We start from the raw sequence: 23,061 nt of genomic DNA, 5'->3' as shown, positions 1-23,061 counted from the left end.
AACAAGTAAAGTCACAGGTAATTAATTGTTTCAAGGGCTATCGACATAGCCTGGAGATATGCACACTCGTCTCAAATGTCCAGCATGGATTTGAACCTCGAGCCAACTATAAACCGTCACCCTGGTGCTCTGAATGAAGGGCGAGACATCATTGCGTGCGCCGGCCTACATCGGATTGACGGTGTGTAAGCTTGATCAGCACACCCTGCCAATTTGTCACATCTCACCACCATAGGTGTTTTCATCTTCTCAGAAGACGTTCACTGCTTTCGGACAGCATTCAAATTTTCATTTCTGAGAATAATATGAATCATGGCCAGAAGTGGAAACAGTTTAATGAACATGAATCGAGCAAAGATACAGAAGTGAAGTGCAGTATAACAAACCAAATTTCATCATTAAATATATATTTTCTGACATAAAACAAAAATACAATTAAGTAGCAGAAAATGTTTTTTAGCAAGTGCAAATTTTAATCGAGTTTGGAGTGAAACAAGAAAGAAGAAGAGTTATAGATTTAATAATTCAGAGCCTCCCTAGGTCATATAGATCACAGTAGATCTGACATACAGACCAATTATAATAGTCTCTTTTGTCCCTTCGGAATGGGAAAATGTAACAATTGTGGAACTTCTTCAATGGTTTTAACCGGGTGAAGAACTCGGGTTTGTAGATAGTTTCAACTCTATCATTTGTTTTGGCTTTAACACCCGGTAACTTCAATCTGTTGGCAATATTGTTAGCGTTAACTCAAATATTCTCACCGCCAACCCAAGGTAACATATTACCAACCGGTTTTAGTCCCGTAACAATGGTAGAGTACAGTTGCTTGATGTTTGCTTGGATCAAGTATGAGGTAAGCAAAGTTTTGTTCATGCTCACGTGGAGATGGATAGCAACTTCCATGTTTGTCCTGCAAAAAGATTTCATCACATGGAATGATTACAACGGTGTTAGAGATAGTGGAGGTCATAAGCATATAAAAGTTGTTGGAAATCCATAATGGTGTTTCGAAAGGGGAAATAGACCCAGTGGTGCCCATCTCCTCTGCGGACCAGGGTTCTGAGCAGCTACGGGAATCGAACCCGCAATAGTAAATGCAACGAGGTTTCAGCAATTGCACCACAATGAGTCTCAATTTTTAGCTCACCTGGAACTAAGTTCAGATGAGCTTATGCGATGGCGCCTCGTCCGTCCGTCCAGTCCGTAAACACTTGCAACATCTTCTCCGAAACCGCTGATGGGATTGTGACCAAACTTGGCACAAATAAAATTATTATGTTTTGACTAAAGTTTGCTCACGACGTTAAAAAGAAAAGTCCTCCCCTTTGGGGGTGTATGGGGGAGGGGGTTGCCCCCCCAAAATAGGTATTTCCTTTCCTTTTCGATGAAACTCGACCACAACCTTCATTACCCATGATGCACCAAAGTTTGTTAAAAGAATTTTTTAAAAATCGGGATCTAAGGTAGATAATGGGGGAGGGGGGGAAGGTGGAGGACAGGTGAACCTGCCCCACAAACATAGGTATCTTTTGTTTGTTTGTTTAAAGTCTTATGATTATGTTAGTATGATTCTACCTGCTGCCCTGCCTTCTAGCAACCATTGAAATTGATTTAAAATACCTTTAGTCAGTGCAGTATACTGTTTATTCTACCAGCTGAGCACCCAGGGGTATTGCACGTACACTACATGACCAAAAGTATGTGGACACCCGAACATCGAACATCTCATTTCAAAATCATGGGCATTAATATGGAGTTGGTCCCCCCCCGCCCCCCTCGCCCTCCCCTCTTTGCTGCTATAACAGCCTCCACTCTTCTGGGAAGGCTTTCCACTAGTTGTTGGAACATTGCTGTTGGGATTTGCTTCCATTCTGCCACAAGAGCATTAGTGAGGTCGGGCACTGATGTTGGGCGATTAGGCCCGGCTCGCTGTCGGCATTCCAATTCATCCCAAAGGTGTTTGATGGGGTTGTGGTCAGGGCTCTGTGCAGGCCAATCAAGTTCTTCCACACCGATCTCAACAAACCATTTCTGTATGGACCTCGCTTTGTGCAAGGGGGCATTGTCATGCTGAAACAGGAAAGAGCCTTCCCCAAACTGTTGCCACAAAGTTGGAAGCACACAATTGTCTAGAACGTCATTGTATCCTGCAGCGTGAAGATTTCCCTTCACTGGAACTAAGTGGCCAAGCCGGAACCACGAAAAACAGCCCCAGCCCATTATTCCTCCTCTAACAAACTTTACAGTTGGCACTATGCATTCAGGCAGTTGCGTTCTCCTGACATCCGACAAACCCAGATTCATCCGTTAGACTGCCAGATGGTGAATTGTGATTCATCACTCCAGAGAACGCGTTTCCACTGCTCCAGAGTCCAATGGCAGTGAGCTTTACACCACTCCAGCCGACGCTTGCATTGCCCATGGTGATCTTAGGCTTGTGTGCGGCTGCTCGGCCATGGAAACCCATTTCATGAAGCTGCCGACGAACAGTTTTTGTGCTGGCGGTGCTTCCAGAGGCAGTTTGGAACTCGGTAGTGAGTGTTGCAACTGAAGGCAGACAATTTCAACGCGCTCCACGCTTCAGCACTCGGCGGTCCCTTTCTGTGATCTTGTGTGGCCCATCACTTCGCAGCTGAGCTGTTGTTGCTCCTAGACGTTTCCACTTCACAATAACAGCACTTAACATTTGACAGGGCAGAAATTTTACAAACTGACTTGTTGGAAAGGTGGCATCCAATGACGGTGCCACGTTGAAAGTCACTGAGATCGTCAGTCCGGCCCATTCAACTGACATTGTTTGTCTATGGAGATTGCATGGCTGTGTGCTTGATCATATATACCTGTCAGGAATAGGTGTGGCTGAAACAGCCGAATCCACTAATTATAAGAGGTGTCCGCATACTTTTGGTCATGTTGTGTATGTTTATTATTATTATTATAGATTTGTTAGGTTTTGTATACCGTAGTTCTAAGGACATCCTTTTCGTGATTATAGTGCTTATCAAGAATGTGTTGCTTTCATTCGATACTTACGTAAGCAGTAATTCGATATACAGCAGATGTAATCCGTATTGACTTGGTATCTGAATCCTTCACAACACTGTAAGGAATAAAATACAGTGAAATATTTTCTCCATTCTGCAATTATCTGAAAATCCCCAAATAATACAGGTGACAACTTGTCACTTCAAGCCTCCTCACCCTCCTCGACACCATGCTGACTACAATTGTGATCCATCACAACATCACCCACGGTGATACTCAGAGCAACTTTTGACAAACCAGATTAATGATGACCAGAACTCCCATACCGTCCATTTTCATTTCACTTCCATACTCAGCTGCCCGTGTAAGATCATTGTTTCTCAAATTAAAACAAATTACAGCACATGTTCTTTTTACTATCAGTAAAAAATAAGCTTTCTGAAATTTCTCATTTGTAACCTTGACTACATCTGGGGAAAAGACGTAAGCATGAGTTCTGTATGGGAGCTTATGTATAATATTTGAAAGTGCTGACCCAATGAGTTCTTTGTAAATATCCTTGGTAATATCAAAGTAAGGATCAATGACATCTTCAAATTGACACACAACACCACCAAGGCACAGGTGGCGGAAAAGCACGTAGAGGAACTCTTTCTTCTCCCTTTCACTGTAGGTTTCCGCGAGCTCAGAATCGGGCATCAAAAGCATCTGCAGGAAGAAAACGTCATAATCGTCAGCGTCATCGTAATAATATTCAGCATCACCAACACACAATTGCAGATCCTAATTTTATCTTCATCTTTTGAAAGATTTTCATGCATTGTTTGATGCTCATGGATAAGTGAAGGACTGAAATGACTGAGTTGTGATTTTGTGGATAGTGTGGAGTCTTGAGACAGGGAAGGAGAATAAAAATGGTTAAGACTTTGAAGAGGTTCCTCATTGGGAAAAGTTGGACAAAAAGGACAAATCTAACAAGGCGAGTGAACCATTTTTGAATTTTCTTTTTTGAAGTTAAAATAAGTGAAGGGTCGGGACAGTAATGTGGGAGAAGTGGGGTGAAAATGAAAGGTATTTTGAAAAAGATGGAAGCAAGGATAAGGAAGGGAAGGATTATATATGGGAGAGGAAATGAAAGGAGGGAAGGGGGGGTGTGGGGGGAGAAGATATAATATTTTAATATATGCAATTTTTGTATATGTATATCTATATATATAATATATAAATCGATGGCCGCTCATGTTGCATCACCTCTCGTAGTCTGTCTGAAATCAGAAAATCCCCACAAGGTTCATCAAGCCGTTTGACCAGTCGGCCATTGTCACGGGTGACACCAACAGCAGCCAGGCGGTCAAAGAAATTGAGGGTCACCTGGGTGCAGTACAGCTCTTCAGCAATGGCCTGCTGCACTTTACACCCTAACAAAAACAAAAATTTCTCTCACATCTGCTGTACATTTTTCTACTTTAGTCTCTTTACTTCAGGGAGCAAGCATTCATTTAACCAGGATAGCTCAGTTCGGGCACGTGGCTTTGAGCTGTCATCTGGGTTCGTTTCCCAGCATCACGATAAAGCGTCTCCCTGGTGCTGCAACAGTGAGTACGGCCGGCGTCCTTCAGATGGACATTAAGGCAGTTGCCTTGTCTACTAGCGCTTGCTTGTGAATGTTAAGTATCAAGTGGTACCTTTTGAAAGGAGTCAGCCATTTTGTTTTGGTACCATTACCAAAATCAAAAGTCCAATTTGAAAAAAAAGCTCAAGTACTCCAATTGTACCTTCATAAACTCTTACTCATCCTACCTAACCAAGGTACTCAATCACGACCAGATCCAAATCAACACTACTGTGCCCATGTAGCACCAAGACCCTCAGTCAAGACAGCCAAATCATTCATGAGCCTACCTGCTGTGGGACATGGGAATCTGAACTCAACTTCATTTGAGTAATACAAATTAAGCAGCATCTAAAACTACTGCATCTTCTAAGTCTACAAAATTAAGTTAAGTGCGACCCCTGTTAGTAGCAATTTTGAGCTATGGCGGCCATCTTGAATTTTCCATTTTTGCTTACTTTCTCATCTAATTGCATCAAGGAGGTCAACTGTCATCTGCTTGGAAATCAACCAACATCACCGCTTTACACAAAAAGGTGCAAAAACAGATCCTAGCAACTACAGACCAATCAGCCTTCTCCCAATTATCAGCAAAGTCAAGGAATCCATCATTGCTTCGGATATGAAATCTTTCCTCTTCTCCATTAGCTTGATCTCTGATCATCAATTTGGTTTCAGACCAGGTCACTCTACTCTGGACATGCTGCTTCTGCTGTCTCAACAATGGATGGAGGTCCTCAATGCCAAACAGGAAATTAGAGCTGTCTCCCTCGACATATCACGTGCCTTCGATACGGTCTGGCACCCCGCTCTGCTCACCAAACTCTCCTCCTTTGGTATCCATGGAAATCTCCACGCATGGCTGGCGGACGTCCTCTCTAGTCGTAGTCAACGTGTGGCCCTGAATGGGTTTCTCTCATCTCCTCTTCCTGTTCAGGCTGGAGTTCCCCAAGGCAGTGTTCTGGGCCCTGTGCTTTTTCTGGTCTTCATCAATGATCTCTCTGCCTCTCTTGAAAATTCTCTCTATCTCTTTGCTGATGGCTCCACTCTCTGCCACTCCATTCCTCATCCCTCAGATCGGCAGTCTGCAGCCTCCTCACTCTCTGCAGACCTGGACAAAATCACAGACTGGGCAAACAAGTGGAACATGTCTTTCAATCCTGACAAATCTCACACTCTTACGACGTCTCTCTGAAAAGACCGACTGGACAACCTTCCCATCTACTAGTGGACATCTACTAGTGAAACCACTAGTGAAACAACCGAAAAATATTTAAATGCTTTTTCAAGGTGTCATGCCTTTTTATCTATTGGCTTAGCCTGGTGTTAGCTTAGCGGTTAGGGTGCTGGCTTGGGATCCTAGGATCCTGGGTTTGAATCCCGGTTTATCGCTGAATTAACACCAGGGGGGTTGACTCAGCCTGTCATCCTTCCGAGGTCGGCAAATTGAGTACCAGGTCACTGGTAATTCCCTGTGTGTCGCAAGAGGGGACTAACAGGGTTGGCGGCAGGAAGGGCATCCGGCCATAAAACATTGCTTCAAAAAGGGGACCAGGGTGCCCCAAAAAGGCCAACCCCTGCTCTGCGGGGAAAAATGGCCTCTAAAGGTGGTTCATGCCTTTTTATCTATTATCTTTTTTTTTTCAGGAAGCGTTTCTCTTTGGCTTGAATTTGTTTTGCTTGTCCTCGTGCAATAATGTTTCTGTATCCTCACTTGGTTCAGCTAGAAATGCTTTTCATATTATTGCGCAAATCTGTTGCATTTGTCATTGGTTTGTTGTTGCTGTTGATACTTCAGTTGACTTGCATATCAGATGAAAGTTTATTTATTTATTTATTTTTTGACTCGTGTTTTTTCCCCTTTTTTCTGGAATCTGGGAGAGTCCAAAGTTGTGATTTTGTTTATTATGTGGTGATAAGGTACATGTGTTTCATCGCAGGCATTCACGGAAGCGCTGGGAGCGCTTTGTACACAGTGAGAATCAACATTTGGTGAGCCCGGAGGCATTGGACTTTCTGGACAAGCTGTTGCGTTATGATCACCAGACCAGACTCCCTCCCCGTGAGGCCATGGAACATGCATACTTCTGTAAGACAACACAGCTCAAACATCCATTGTCTGTAGATGCAGCAATGTACAAATCACTTTTTCTTAAATACGACGTCCACACAGCCTCCTCTTAAATACCACTAAAGGTGGTTACACAGCAATAAGCTCCTGATCTTTTCAAAAAGGCAAACCCGTATGTTTATAAAATATATTTGAGGTTTTGTGCGAGTTTGCAAAGGTAAAATGCAATGCGCTTCAAATGAATGAATATGAAACTCAATTTAAAAACCCTCTTTTTCTATAGTATCTTCTACCGCACTATACTACCAATGGTGAAATGACAAGTCGCTGCTTTCCAGCTGAGAATTGCCCAGATGTTTGGTCTGATTTGAACAGATACCTTCTGTACATGGCCTTGGAATGGATTTTGTTGCTTTCTTTCATCACGCCATGTCCAAGACGAATAAAATGTATGGAGTTCATTGAGGAATGTTTATTTGCTGTTAGAGTAGAACCCCCATCATGGTAATGAAGACCCGTGTAATCCTCAAATTCACCATGGGGAATGTTATGAAGTGAAGACTACAGGCCAAACTAACTTAACAAACCATTGAGAATTCCCTTCAGGGAAGAGAATGCCGACATTTTTGGGCAAGATACTAAACTCTGTCATGACATAAAACCTTTAATAATGAGATATCGGGGTGCAAGGCAAGCATCAGTGCGATTTGGAATACCACGCAAGAGAAAAGGACACAGACACGGTGCAAAAATAGGGTGTATTCTGGGCCTAAAAATGTTGAAATGGGATTGGTGGAATGCCACGCCTTGGAGCACATTGTTGAAGTGTGATGGAGGATCTGCGGGATTCTGGGATGCCAGTTACAGGCTTGATAAAACTGAATGATAGACTGAATAAAATAAAATAATATCGTCAATCCCACCTCAAACTTGTAAAAACAATTTTTCCATTTCATTTATTATTTTGCAGGTAGCTCAATCGAGACATGCATTGTGCCCCTGCAGGATTGAAAAAAGTGAACCAAATCACGATTGAGTAGCTCTCATGGCGCAAAGATTATCATCATTAGCTGTCCTATGACAGGATAAGGCCAATTCGTGAAATCATTGAGTTACAAAAAATAATTCCAAATAGTAGAAGGGGTTAAACAGAATAAGTCACCGATCATTGATTTGGGTTAAAAGGGCGATTCATATTGTTACATTTGTGGGGGTAGGGAAGAAATACCATAATGGAGATAGGAATGTATAGGTTTTAGCTTGGACCTTGGACGTGAAGAAGAACCCAGATGTAATAAGTAGGGAACCTGTCAGGTTAAGTGTTTGCATGTCGCCATAAGGGGCGTGGTTTTTGTGTTAACAAGACAGGGCTTAAGATTAATTCCCGTGTGTAATTGCTTCCTGTGATTTTCCCTTCCGGTTTTACATTCACTTGGTCCCTTAAACCACAACAACCGACATTGCCAATAGAGACTACACTCTGCCCCGACAACTCGTAACGAGAGACCACACCCCGAGAGTCGAGATTGGTCCAGGGGACATGGAGTGGTGTTGACGAAGCTCGGCGATTGGTCAGGGGTGATTTCAGAGGTCGAATGTTTGAGAGAGAAGAAGACGACATCTCCCCTTGCTCGCTCTCTTAGTTATTCGTCGCGTGAGGGAACGGCTGCGTTTTCGTGCCCGGGCACGCTGTGGAGTGATTTTGGAGCCTTTGTGAACTGTTGGCACTATCAAGGAAGAGATTGTCGCAGCCGTCGAAGAGGAGCCTGAAAGCGACGCTTCGTGGGGCTTGTGGCGGTTAAAACGGAGTGGGACTTGATGGAAGAGCGATTCGGCGCCATCTTACTCCCGCCGACGATCGGGCCATTGGCCGAACTGTGGGACCCGTTCCACGGCCACCAGGCATCCCACAGCCCTTTTTGAGGCCGGAGCTGAGTACCGGCCGACGAACGAAGTTTTTTTTTTTTTTTTTTTTGTATACAAGATCGAGGCTCGTGAAAGAGCGAACATTAATCACACAGAAAGACAAACAGACACATAAAACAAATAACATCGGGAGCGGTAGACAAGATGGGGAGAGAGGGGGAAGGACACAAACACAACATTTGAGAGCAGGGACCGAGAGACATGGAGACATCGAGAGATCTGTGGGAGGGAGAGGGCTTTGGGGGGAGGCATGTGAAGGGGGGGGGGGGGGGTGGGAGAGGTATAAACATATGGACACTGCCAGGACTTCCAGGAAAGAAGTTGGAATTTCAAACAAGGTGGATCTGGGGTGAATTAGTGGGGGTAGAAAAGATCAAGGTTTTGGATGGGGGAAGATAAGAGATGGTGGTGAACAGCTGTTTTAAAGACCTGGAGGGAGGAGTGGTATTGAAGGGAGTGTGGGAGTTTGTTCCAGAGGCGGGAGAAAAGAGGAATGAAAGAGTGAAGGTGAGCAGAGAGCCGAGATTTCGGCAGTTTAACCATCAGAGGGTTGCTGGCAGATCTTGTGCGACCTGTAGGAATATTTGGGGGACAGAGCACAGAGAGAGCTGGGGGAGCAAGGCCGGAGAGGAGTCGGTAGAAGACAGAAAGACCACCTACCTGCCTGCGGTGAGCGAGTGAAAGGCCCTCAGAGATAGCTTCATCGCGGGAGATTCCAAGGATTTTGAAAGCTTTGGATTCAACAGCGTGAGGCCGAGCCAGGTGTGAGGCAGGAGCACCAGCCCTTAGGGGAGAACAGTATTCCATTGAGCTGCGGATGAAAGCCTTGTATGTGGTGAGGAGCTCAGGTGTGCCGAGGAAGGACTTCGCACGATGGAGGATGCCCAGTCGGCGACTGGCTTTGGAGGCCAGCTTGGAAATGTGGTTTTCCCAAGAAAGATCATGGCAGATAGTGAGACCCAAAAGCTTGAGCGACAGAACTTCTTGGAGAGGATTGTTGAGAAAGTAGATGGGAGGGTTGTCCAGTCGATCTTTTCGGAGAGACATAGTAAGAGAGTGAGATTTGTCAGGATTGAAAGACACTAGGGCATGCCCGTACGATATCTATATCTAAAATTATATCCCCCCCCCCTCTATTTACATGAAATGGTTTGGTCCAAAGCGAACGGCTTGCGAGTACGGTGACAATCCCCCCCCCCCTCTATTTACATGAAATGGTTTGGTCCAAAGCGAACGGCTTCGGAGTTTGGTAAAGAAATCGCCATAGCGTGCCCAAACGCGCAGGAAAGCGAAAGAATCGCAAATTTAAGGAAATGCCCGTACTTCCGTAAGGAAGAGAAAAGAAATGAAAAGGAAAAACATTCCAAACCGCGAGGGAAAACAACACGGCACGTCGACACAACAACGTGTCCTGTGATTGGCCGTACGTAGCTGCCCCCCAAAAAAAGCTTTCACCGTCCGGCGACTGAATTTAAGGGGAAAAATAAAACGCTCTTCGCTTTAAACAACGCCCTTCGCTCTGACTGAATTGGGACAATGTTTTTATGTTTTTAATTGAATTACTATCCGTAATGGCGCACGCTCTCACGGGAGCTCCGGAAGGTCGTATATCGCAGTTACGATGAATCGCAAATTAGTTTTTATTAGTTTTAAAACATAGTTTAACGCCAACATAGCGCCAACATAGTTTGCAAACGTGAAATAAATGAATACGCTCTCAAATGTGCCGTCCGAGGCAGAGTCTGTTCGCCACGTTCGGCACACGTGATAGCTCGCTGCTCTCTGATTGGTTGAATCGTTTTTTGGACATAGCTCGGTAACTGCTTGTCCGATTAATTTCAAACCTTGAAAAGGCACATCCTCGGGTCCCCAGCAATATACCTGGCAAGTTTCAAGTATATCGGACCGGTAGTTGTCGAGAAACAGCGGTCACAGACAAACATACATACAAACATACAAACATACAAACATACAAACATACAAACATACACACAGAGATTGCTGGAATTATAGATAGATGTTCCACTTGTTTGACCAGTCTGTGATTTTGTCCAGGTCTTCAGAGAGTGAGGAGGCTCCAGACTGCCGATCTGAGGGAAGAGGAATGGAGCGGCAGAGAATGGAGTCATCAGCAAAGAGATAGAGAGGATTTTCCAGAGAGTCGGAGAGATCATTGATAAAGACCAGAAAAAGCACAGGGCCCAGCACACTGCCTTGGGGAACTCCAGCCTGAACAGGAAGGGGAGATGAGAGAAATCCATTCAGGGCCACACGTTGACTATGACCAGAGAGGAAGTCCGCAAGCCATGCATGGAGATTTCCATGGATACCATAGGAGGAGAGTTTGGTGAGCAGAGCTGGGTGCCAGACCGTATCGAAGGCACGTGATATGTCAAGGGAGACGGCTCTGATTTCCTGTTTGGCATTGAGGACCTCCATCCATTGTTGAGACAGCAGAAGCAGCATGTCCAGAGTAGAGTGACCTGGTCTGAAACCAAATTGATGATCAGAGATCAAGCCATTGGAGAAGAGGAAAGATTTCATATCCGAAGCAATGATGGATTCCATGACTTTGCTGATAATTGGGAGCAGGCTGATTGGTCTGTAGTTGCAAGGATCTGTTTTTGCACCTTTTTTGTGTAAAGCGGTAATGTTAGCTGATTTCCAGGATGCTGGCAGATGACCTTGAGCAAAAGATAGGGTGAAAAGAACAGAGAGAGGGTGAGATAGAGCGGCAGAGCAGGATTTTAGGACCCGTGGGCTGATGCCGTCTGGTCCAGTTGCAGAATCAGAGTCGAGGTTTGACAAAAACTCCTCCACCTTGTCAGGAGAGAAGGACACAGTGTTCAGGAGCAGTTGGGTTCGACTGGGAAAGGTGGGAACAGAGAGAGAAGGGTTTGGGACTAAGGATTTTGAGGCAAACACAGAGTTGAGGCATTCGGCTTTGTCACGTGCGATGTCAACTGTGTGGTCATTTGAGGTAAGGGAGGGGATGGAGGGGGAACAAACACCAGAAACGGATTTGACCAGACGCCACCAGGATTTGGAGGAAGGAGACAGGTTTGAGAGTTCATTCTTGAGTGAGGAGAGATAGTGCTTCCTGTCACTCCTTAGGGTAGACACACACTTGTTCCGAGCTTGGTGGAAGGAACTGAGATTGCCTTCAGTTGGATTAGCCTTCCAAGAGGCAAAGGCAAGTTGTTTCAGGGCAACTGCCTCACCACAAGATTCAGTGTACCATGGACGGGCAGTTGTTTTCTTTTATCATTCCATTTTTGTGTAAATGTGTCTGATGGAGGATCCTCACCGTAGGAGTTATAGTTTTTACCTCGCATTTCATTTTTATCGTACCGCATTTATTTTCATTAAATTCATTTATTGTGCATTTTATTCTTGTGTCGCGTTTCTTTGTTCTGTCCGTTTCAGATTAGACCCTGTGTGCTCGTACAGGCGAGACCTCAGTTCCTTCCTGTCCAGTGTGTGCCAAAAAAGATTCCGCCAAGTGTTGAACTGCTGCCTTGGAGTTAACCGATCGGCTATCCGTCTGAGGCCGGTGTTCATTGGCCATGGACATGACAATATTAAGACTGTTAATCGTGAATATAATTTTGCTTGTCGATCATTTTCGCAATGCCATTTTCACACAACTCTTTCCAATTGTTACCGCAGCGACAGGATTGCTCCCATGTGGAAATGCTAACTTCACATCTTTTTCAAAGTCATTTGAGATGGTCTTTGTAGCGTAGATATTCATCACCACTATTACGATGGCCAGCAGCAATTTCAGAATAGAAAATTGATTTTTGGCAGTCGGTTGTCGTAACGCAGCTTTGCTAAGGCCAGATGCACGAACATGGGTTTGAAGTTCGAAATGCACCCAACATCTCTAAGATACAAAGTCAGACCAATTTATTTTAAGAATTTTAACGCAAGTGATGTTGCTGCATTGATCCATTTAATGTGGTTGGCATACAGGGGGAAAGTTTCACGTCTTTAGATAAGAGTAGATAAACCTATGGCACAATACACAGCTAAGTTTGTATGCAAATTAATGCCAGCGGAGTGCCACACATGATTCCGCAGTTTGCTGAAGCTTGCGGCCGAGATGCGATAACTAATTTCACGATCATTGCTGAGGGTATTTTAAATATTGCTACCAAGATAGACAAGGTTGTTCACCAAATTCAACGCAGCGCCATCAATGGCAAAGGAGTGGGAATTTTGAAATTTTTAAGGAACTATTGGTTGATGTAAAATTTGTTTTCGATGGATTGATTGCTTAGCCAAAGTTTGGTCTGAATCCACCCATAGCTTTTTGAGATATCGTGCTATATATCGATTTTAGCAAGATCACTCAATGGTGAAGAATCACTTAAAAATTATAGGAACAGGATTTGAATCTTCACCAAAATTTAATAAATTCTTCCTTGTCACATACCTAACTTCTCCACCAAATTTCAGCCGAATCAATACACAACTTTGAGATATCCCAGTTCAAAGACAGACGAGTGAAAGCACAACTGTTACGGATCCGTCACTTCCACCTTTGTTGCTCTTATATACTTGAAGGATTTTTAGTTTCAGGTAATATTGTTGTTAAGATTGTTGTGTGAAATGGAGACGACTTTAGTAAAACGTGAAAAGAAGTGTTTGTGAAGGAAAAAGGAAGGCACGGAAAACAAAGCGGAAGAGAAGGGAGGAGGAAGAGACGGCCATGAGAGAGATGCAGCCGTGAATCGCATCGAGGCTGCGAGCTGACTTTTTCGAGGCTGCGATGGTCGCGAATGAGTTGAGGCTTCCCATGAAAGGGATTGCCCACGACATCGTCCTATATTGCGATTGCAATTAAATCTGCGTCTCCGGTTTAATTACCAAGCGTGAGTTATTGTTGGAGAAAAACCGAGCGCCTCCATTACAGGCTGATGCGCCATTTTGTCCTCGAAGAGACTGTCCACTTAGTGCATCTTGTTTTGTCGTTGGGATTTCCATATCAACCTCATCGTGTTGATTGCCATTTGTTTACCCATCGGCTCAATTCCCATATTGACCTCTCACCTCGTAACTCCTCGTTCTCGTTGTTCTGCACGGCTTCAACCAGCGTGGGGATCTGTGCACGGACTTTGGGGAATGTTACATTCCACTCACGTTTGGCGTGTCGTGAGTTTATTGCTTTGAGAGCATTGGGGAATGATGGTACCATCATATGTGTTGTTCACTTGATGCAAGTGACATTTTCATTGTACTTTCTTTAATAATGTTATTATTGTGTATGTGAGGACATAAGTTGAAGCTGAAGGGAAAGGTGTATGCTGCATGTGTGAGAAGTGTTATGATTTATGGAAGCGAGACATGGGTAATGAACGTAGAGCCACTTAGTGCATTAGGGTTAGGGTTAGGTTGGTTGGAACCAACCAACGAAGGTTGGAAAGGGTGGAAATGTGAATGGTTCGACGGATGTGCGGAGTATCGTTGAGAGAGAGGAAGACAAATGATGAATTGCGAAAGATGATGGGAATAGAGCCTGTGATTGATGCTGTGAAGAGGAACAGGTTGAGATGGTTTGGTCATGTGTTGAGGAAGGATGAAAGTGACTGGTTGAGAAGAGTGATGGAAATGAATGTAGAAGGAAGTAGAAGATGGGGAAGACCGAGAAAGACTTGGCTAAAGATGGTGGAAGAAGAAATGCGGGCAAGGTGGTTAACAAGGAGAGATGCAGAAAATAGGGCAAAATGGAGAAGATTGTCATGGGGACCGCAAGGCTAACCCCCGCTCTAGCAGGGAAAATGGCCTTTAAAATGCATGTTGTTGTGTATTGTGTATGTGAGGGTTCTTAATACAATTACCTGTTTGTTCTACAATTGTATTGGTGTGGTTTTACCATGGTTTATTAGAACACTAAAAATAACAAATATTTCTGCCGCGTTCCTTCTCGAGACTCTGAGGTGCACCGTAACCAGGGTTTGGGGAGGTAATACGTAAAAATAACCTCCATCCACTCTCGGTGGTGGAGGTAAATACCACCATCAATTCGCACATGAATGCAATTCCACTCGGAACATCCTTCCCAAGGAAGTGTTCAAAAAAGCCACAAGGAGAAATGTGAACAATGTTGGCGCTGCGAGCGATGTGAACAAGCCCCGCCTCACACTCATCTCAATCGCGAATGGGGCTGACAGCTTATTGCTCATTTTGATGTGACTATTCATATCATCATGCAGACTACGAATCGGCGAAATTAGATTGCCTGGACAACCAAGTCGACCCAAAATTTCCCACCATAAACATTGATATAGACTATCAAAAGCCTTGGTAAAATGAATAAAAGCAGCAAAGAGAGGAAGATTTTGCTCTCAATATATTTCCTGAATTTGACATTGAGAGAAAATCGCATCAATAGTCGAACGATTCTTGCAAAAATCATACTGCGACTCCCTTAAAATTCTTTCCCTGAAAGAAACAAGACTACTTTGCATAATTTTGGCAAAATCTTTTTTGCAGTGGCCGATAGAAGATGAATTCCACAATACAGTAGTTGCATGGATTTGACTGGTCACCTTTTTAAAAATCCTTATAACATTTGCATTCTTGAAATCCCTTGGTTAAAAACTCATGAACCCAAAAAGCAGAGAAATGATGAAACAGAAAGGTGTGGAAGTGGGCAATTTTCCAACATCCCATTGGGATAGAATCGGGGCCATAGCTCTTGTTTTTCATTTGCTTGATTGCACCATTAATTTCAGAGATTAATGGGGCAGTGTCGAGACTTTCTCGAACAGGACGTTGAGAGATTGAATCCAAAACGCTAATTGAGAAATTATCATTAGCTTTGATAAGATTGGAGAAATGCTCATGCCAGTGATAAAACATTTGAGACTCGTCTGTTAAAACGTCATTATTTTGAGCGAGGCGAGAAGAGCTTGATTTTTTTAAAATTGGACCAACAATATTTTTTATTGCTCAGACAAATTTGTGGCAATTGCCAGAATCAGCTAGTTGTTGGATTTCAATATTGCTTTGTTTTGCTGCCACAGATTGTTTTTGCACAATGAGTGTCGTGCCGAAGATTTTGTTTTTTTTGGTGCCACACGCAAATTATGTGTTGCTGTTCTTGTTGCACGCGTAAGTTATTTGATGCACCGTGTTTTGTTCAAAACAAGTTTTTTTTTTTTTTTTGTTGTTTTTTTTTTTTACAAAGGCGTTTTTCTAACAAGTTTTGAATTTCCGAATCTTTTTCATCAAACCGGTCATGATTTCGCCATTTATTCACACCAACACGATTTTGCAGCAACCAGAACCACGTTTTTCAAAATGTCCCAGTTTGATGATGAAATGTCAGTATTGTTTGAAATGTTGATTCACTGATAATTGATCAGAGTTAAGTTTTTAGACAGAAATTATTAGAACATTCTTAATTTAAAAAAAATTTCTGTACATCAAAGTGAAGGTAGAGTATTGTTTTGATCAATTTGATGCTTGGATTGTCCAAGAGGCAATGAAACGTCAAAGGGAGTGGTCGGTGTTCCAGTCCGCATTACTCATGCACATCACACAAGTTACATTTTGGATTAATGGAATAATGTATAGTGTGCTATTGTTTGGACAGAGCATGCTGTCAGGTATCCCTCCTCGTGACCGGCACTCTTAAGTGTTACAAACACTGGTAGCAAATAGATGTTTAAGTTGTGATTGGGGCATGACGAGGTCCTACAAGACATTAAATGGCCGCACACCAAGGCTTGTTTTGCATTGTCTATAAAATACTGTTCCATAACTTTTGCCCTGTTAGTGTATTTTGCTTGCAGTTTTCTCTCCGAGTACAGGTTTATGGTGGTTGAGCTTGAATAGTGTGCACACACTGTGATGGTTGCTGATTATGGCCGTCTACCTCAGATCCTGTGGTGAAGGAGCATGGCAGGAAAGGTTCCATGAGCAGTCTTTTCTCCAATTCATCTCCCAGCACAGTCCCAGGTTACTACCAACACCAACCATGTGACTCAACATTGATCAATTGGTATACATGATATCTAAAGATGGATTCCATAATATCACCGATTGAAGCACACCTGACCCACATGATCAAAGTCGTGCTGTGGCGCCAATTTGTCCATTTTGTCACGATGGCTGTTTCTCGTGCAATATATTTTTCAAAATTGAGTGATTCATGATTCATCATTTGAGTGCCGATTACAGATGGAAAAAGTGATTAATATGTGTCTTGGTTTTTCGGCATGGGAGGGTCTTTGTGTGTTGTGACGTCTGACATTGTGTACGTAACTTATAACTATTTTTTGGTCCCTCTTTTTTCTGCTTATCCTGAACCTCATTAATGACCCAATCGCGTAGGGCCAAAAACTCATGATCTGAAATGCCGTACTTTATTACCCTGCGCTTGCGAAGCGAAAAGCGGGGTTCAGCGATTGGGTGTGTCCCTACGCATGTCGTATGTGCATGTCTGCATTTAAAAAATGCATTTTCTCGGGCACCGTTGGTCCGATTGACACAAAAATTTCACCATCGGAGGGCGTCCGCCTGTACAATTTGTCGTAATTATGATGTCATAGGTCATGTGGTATGGACATGGCCATCTTGGAAAAACGTTGCACCTCTATCTCCGAACCCGCTCCATGGAAAAAATTTAAGCTTGGTGCATTGTCAAGTACTCCCCATGGAGAATAAGTGTTGATGATTATGGCATCAGTGCCTTCTTTATGATATCGTAATTTGACAAGTACAACGCTTGATCCGATCAGTATGAAAAAAAATTCTCTACAACTGTTGCTTGGTCGAAATTTTTACCATAGGAGCGAGCGCCTCTTCCTTTAGAATTGTTTAATGATTATGATGTCATAGGTCATGTGGTACAGGCACCATCTTTGAAAAAACATAAAACGTTGCACCTCAACGAAACCGCGCCATGGAAAAAATTGAAACGCGGTTAGTTGTCGAGCACTCCCCACGGGAAATAAGATATGTTGTCGATGATGTCGTGGTACCATAGTTATGACGTCATAATTCGACAAGTACAACGCCTGATCCGATCAGTGAATTCTTTTTTTCTCTGCAATTCTTGGTCTAATTGGCACAAAATCTTTACCCACAGGAGCACCTCCTCCTGTAGAATATTTTACTGATAATTATGACTTCATCTGGCACGTGGTACAGGCACCATCTTGGAAAAACCGAAAACCGTTGCACCTCTGTCTCCGGAACTGCTCCATGGGAAAAATTTAAACGTGACTCATTGTAGAGAACTCTGCATGGGGAATAAGTGTTGGTAATGATGACGTCATTGGTGCCTTATATGACATCATAATTCGACAAGTACAACACTTTATCTGATCAGTTTGAAATTGATTGAGCGTTAGCTATACAACAATTATATTAGAGAATGTGAATTTATGATGTCATTGGTCTCGTGGTCTGACAGCCATATTGGTTCAAATGAAAAAACCCTTTAAAAAACCAGAGTTGGCTCACACCAAGTTGACTGCGTGGGGTAAGTATTCTATGAATACTATGTCGTTTCCATAATGCATTTCTGTGATTGTATTTCCTTTAATGTAAAGCACACCCCTCTATATAACCTACATTCTGTTGCTCTTGATCATCTTCCATCTTTGCCCGTATTTTGGGAGATTACGGAGACTTTGCTATATTGTCGTGCGTACTGAGCCTAAAATTTGACTTTGCCATCAAAGGACAATTTAATACATTTTGGTCAACGATGTGCATACAATGTTGTCGGGGTTGATTGAAAATTTTTTAAAATCGAGGGGTTTTTTTTTTTTTTTTTTTTTTTTTTTTTGGGGATAAATTTATTCGATTGAAGCCAAATTTTAGAGATGGCCTCCATCGCCGACCTTTAAAAACGCCCACCAATTATTGCTGATTCTTTAATGAGAAGGGTGTGGGAGGGTTGTAGTATTACTTGTATCACAAATTGGCAAATGGAGCAAATGGAGCAAATGGAGCAAATGGAGAACATATTTACCCTCACCAGAGGAGGGGGAAGTATTGTATTTGTATTTGGGTTTGCCTTGTCGACACATAATGTGCTAAAGTCGGCCACAAGCTCCACCTGGTGGTGGCTCAGCCAGTATTGCACGTAATCTTTTTTTCAACCGATCACGTTTATAAAGCACGTACTACAGCAATACGTCCTACATCAATAAAATACGTGTATCTATAAAATACAAGTCTATTTTATACGTCTATAAAATACATACTTTGGGAAAGTGAATGTATACAAAAAAACCGAAACGGTCTGTCCGTCACACCAACATAAACAACCATCTAAATGCATCGTCTGCACACTGCACGAACACAATATATACCATACAAACACCCCATAAAAACAAGTCCTGGTGAAGGTCTGCAATCTAATTGCTTTCTTTTTACCGTTGTGGCAGGGATGAACTCGCCACGTGGCAGTCTGACATCATCTCAGCCCATGCTCCCACCACCCGGGACACCTGTAGCTGCCCCCGTGGCAGCTGCTGCCGGCTCCCAGCCCTGAGAAAAACGGTTCTCCTCCCCGGGGTAGGCATGCTTGGCTGGCCTCACACTCTGCCATGCACTGGGCAACGGGGTCTGGCCTGGACGAGCCGTCCCTTCTCTTCCCCAAGCTTGGCGTTCGATGACAAACATGGCCAAGTGTGGTGTTCCCATCCCAGGCACACTTTTACCTCCCCCCGTCTGTCCCAGTACAAGCATTTCGACCTCGACTTTGCCTTTGTCTAAATGGACCTTCCCGAGCCAGGCATTGCTTTTCCCAGCCTAACGGCCCTGAGCTCCATTTCTCTGACATGGTGACCTTCCTGTCCCAGCCCACAAGTCCTCAATTTAGGATATATCCCTCCCCTTCCCCACCCTCCTCAGCTGCTGTTTACAGTATGAAGGTTTGGGATTTTTCATTTCTTATGGGTCTTGCTTTTTTATAGCATTATGTAAAACATTTGTACAAAACTTGTGGCAGTACAAGTCACTTTGCCGTACCTTTGGCTGGGTTCATTGTAAAGACTGTGTCCCTCTCCCCGAGATTCGGAGCCAAGGCTTGTTGTTCTGCATCCAGGAAGGAAAGAGCGAGTCGAGTGTTTATTGTAGGTTGCCCAGGGTGCAAACGGAGCAGGATACCTATGATGTTGGCAGATGGGAACGACCCCTTCTGCTCACCGTATTGCTCACACCACCCCCCCCCCGCCCCCCCTTTCCCGCAATTTCCCTTATTCTTTGTTTCTCCCTCTGAGCGTATTGCCTGCCTGGCTGCCCTGCATTACGCGGGCACGCAAGGCAGAGAGACCCAATAAACAAGATTGTGTCCAGTTACCTGTCTTGCTGTTCATTGGGACGTTTAAACGTATTCATCTATTTTGAGTATCATTTGTGGTGACCTGCTAGCATTTGATCGTGTAAACAAATCCTCGTACAAGTTGTTTCACCTTTGATGTGTTGATAAAAAGGGGGGCGGGTGGGGGGCGGGGAAGAAAAAAAAAAGGCAGTTTCATTTTTTGTTTGTGCTCTTAAATTGCAAGATTTTTGCTGTTGGAGATTTTCATCTTTCAGACTTGACCCTGAAGGAAGTTTGCAGTTTGAACGGTTACCAAGGGGAATGAGGAACTGCTTCATTGGCTGCACAATGGTGACTGCGTTCACCTGTTTGCGTTGTACACCTGCTCACGTGTTTCCAAAGGGATGGGAAGAGGTGTGTGTGTGTGTGTGTGTGTGTGTGTGTGTGTGTGTGTGTGTGTGTGTGTGTGTGTGTGTGTGTGTGTGTGTGTGTGTGTGTGTGTGTGTGTGTCTGTCTCTGTCTCTGTGTGTGTCTCTGTCTGTCTGTGTCTCTGTCTGTGTGTTGAGGGCCATACTTTTCTCATCTCCACTGCTCATAAAAGGGTGTGTGTGTGTGTGTGTGTGTGTGTGTGTGTGTCTGTCTGTCTGCCTGCATCACCGTGCCAGTTATCCTGCTCGTAGTCATGCAAATGAATAAAAATGATGAGACCGGTTAACTTTTCTACATACGAACCATTTCCAATGTATTTTTCACAATTTATGGATGTGGGAATTTACTGCGTGATTTGTTGACGTCGCACTTTCCCAATGGAATATGAAACGCTGTAGTAACTGCTATCCGTGAGTCTGCACTGGTGCTCAGATCTACTGTAATCTATATACCCCGGCAAGGCTCTGCGTCATGTGCTGTTTTGTTACTACTGCAACCAGTCCGGATGGATTGTGGACATTTTTTATTTTTGTGTGTGGAAGAAATGGGTAAATGGCTTGGAATTTTTTTTGGCAGCTGGTCTTGCGATCAGCTCATAATGATGAATGTCTTGTCGAACAAATAATGATGGTTCGGGGGTGGGTTTAAGGTTAAGGTAACCTCAAAATGAGCAGAGGTGAACTTTGGTGACCAAGGTTTTGTAGTTTTCTATAGAAGAATATTGTCTAGACTTGTGGAGATCAGGATGGAGGGTTATTTTTGTTACGAAATTGGCAGCAGACAGCTCATGTCTAGACATTTTGCTTGAGGCTGGCATGGTCATTTGCAACCACTTTTACACATTGATAATTGCGTGTAAAAAGCTTTGCTCTATTGTTTTTTTAAAATTTTTCTCAGTGTTTTTGTTTAGGGACAAAAATATGTCTGGAGTCTTCACAGCTGTATGTGCACAATGCATATACACGATAGTCCAGGGATATGTTTAGCGGGAGGGCTCTAAGTCTAAGATATATGTGTGTTTGTGTGTGTGGTTTGAATTGAGGATCCGAAGCTGTTCATTTTTGTGAAACTGTTGCCCATGCTACTCCAAGCAGTTTGGAAGCCAAGCTTAAACCACCACGACCATGCATTTTGATACAGAATGAGTACATGAAATATTTAAAAACCGTAATTATCTCGAATTTGAGGTCCTTGCAGCATACCTTGCTTTGGATTTGGACAAAAAGGTTGTAATACAAGTGTTACTTGAAATACTGCATTGTTTGTTGTCCCAGTAATTGCTTTATTTGGAACAAAGACAAACTGACATCTTCGTCGCAGCTCTTAATTTTACAACTGCAAAAACTGTAGTTCATCTTTGTGCATTTACCACTGGTATTATTGTTACTTCCATGCGGTTATCGAGGGGACGGAGTGGTATCGGCACCGTCGGTGTCACCATTTCTTTCGAAAGGAGAAAAATATGGGAAATTGCAGGGGATGGGGTGGTGGGAGAAATTTCAAAGCGGTTGACCATAATTGTTTCTGAATGCAAATTCGACTCGCGGAAATGCAAGAAATACCTGTGGATGAGATGTGGTGAAGAGTTCCTGTAACTGGCAGAGTACCCCGCCCCGTGGGGTACCCCGCCCCGCTGCCTCGGCTATTCCCGAAAAATAAAAAAATAACCTGTGTTGTGCCCACATGAAGTAACAATATGCATAATGCTTGTGCATATATATGTCGTGGTTATATCGAGAAAGTAGCCGATTTACGTTGTGCATGTGTTCCTAAAAATTGTGACGTTATTCGAATATGATTATTCCCATATACAGTGCATTGTGCTATGAGGAGAGGGATGCGTTGCCAGGAAAAGAAATTTGGTCACACCAACTTAACTTAACCTTCACTTACCCTGCCACACTAACGGGGGGGGGGGGGGGGGGGGGGTTATCTCAAACCCCTTTTACATGTTACTAATAATGGCCAAAGCCCCACTAACGAGGGTCGAGTACATCATGGACATACGTGGTACACTTCACCACAGGGTGAAACATGTGAGACTGGGAGGTAAAGCGACTGCATCCACTGAACACTTGCCATGTTGTCTGTTCTCCACCAGCGGGCGCCATTGCTGTTGCACTGGCAGACCGCACACCACTGTATTGAAATTTTTCGCAAGAAGCACAACAATACTGTACTTAATTTTTGAACGATGTTATTTTGGACTCGCATGACTTAAATTGACTATTGCCCCATAATGTGTTAACGGCATTCAATCAAAATGACGCAAATAGACTCGACGTAAATCGGCTTTTGGTTTATTCCGATTTGGTAATAATTCTGATTGGTTTATTTTTATTTTATTCTCAAATTACTCCCCTTCCTGTCCGGGCTGGAGATCCTCAAGGCAGTGTTCTGGGACCAGTGCTATTTCTGTTCTTCATCAATGATCTCTGATGCTCTGGAAAATCCTCTCTATCTCTTTGCTGATGACTCGACTCTTTGCCGCTCCATATCTCACCCCTCAGTTCGGCAGGCAGCAGCCTCTTCACTCTCTGCAGACCTCGACAAAATCATAGACTGGTCAAACAAGTGGAACATGTCTTTCAATCCTGACAAATCTCACACTCTCACAGTGTCTCTCGGAAAAGACCGTCTGGAAAACCCTCCCATCTACTTTCTCAACCATCCTTAAAGAAGTTCTGTCACTCAAGCTTTTGGGACTCACTATCTGCCATGATCTTTCCTGGGAAAACCACATTTCCA

The 23,061-nt window shown here is 43.6% G+C and overlaps 2 protein-coding genes across 2 annotated transcripts; one reads left to right on the top strand and one right to left on the bottom strand.

Moving 5' to 3' along the window:
- Nucleotides 1-317: 317 nt before the first annotated feature.
- LOC144894334 (cilia- and flagella-associated protein 300-like) lies at nt 318-5,134 on the bottom strand. Its single transcript, XM_078787019.1, has 4 exons — nt 4,240-5,134; nt 3,524-3,696; nt 3,037-3,103; nt 318-913 (listed from the first exon to the last, which is right to left on the bottom strand). The coding sequence occupies exons 2-4, from the start codon at nt 3,694-3,696 to the stop codon at nt 785-787; spliced, it is 369 nt and encodes a 122-aa protein (XP_078643145.1). The 5' UTR covers nt 4,240-5,134; the 3' UTR covers nt 318-784.
- A 1,374-nt stretch (nt 5,135-6,508) lies between these two features.
- Nucleotides 6,509-21,569, top strand: LOC144894206 (casein kinase II subunit alpha-like; the record flags this gene model as incomplete). Its single annotated transcript, XM_078786305.1, has 3 exons — nt 6,509-6,689; nt 16,488-16,565; nt 19,007-21,569. Coding segments are annotated over 3 exons (366 nt in total), but the record flags the coding sequence as incomplete, so codon positions are not given.
- Between the last annotated feature and the right edge of the window lie 1,492 nt (nt 21,570-23,061).

This window comes from Myxine glutinosa, chromosome 11 (genome assembly GCF_964187855.1).
Source record: "Myxine glutinosa chromosome 11, kmMyxGlut1.1, whole genome shotgun sequence".
Lineage (NCBI taxonomy): Eukaryota > Metazoa > Chordata > Myxini > Myxiniformes > Myxinidae > Myxine > Myxine glutinosa.
The sequence above is the reverse complement of the archived record's forward strand: the minus strand, read 5'-3'. Positions and strand labels throughout refer to the sequence as shown.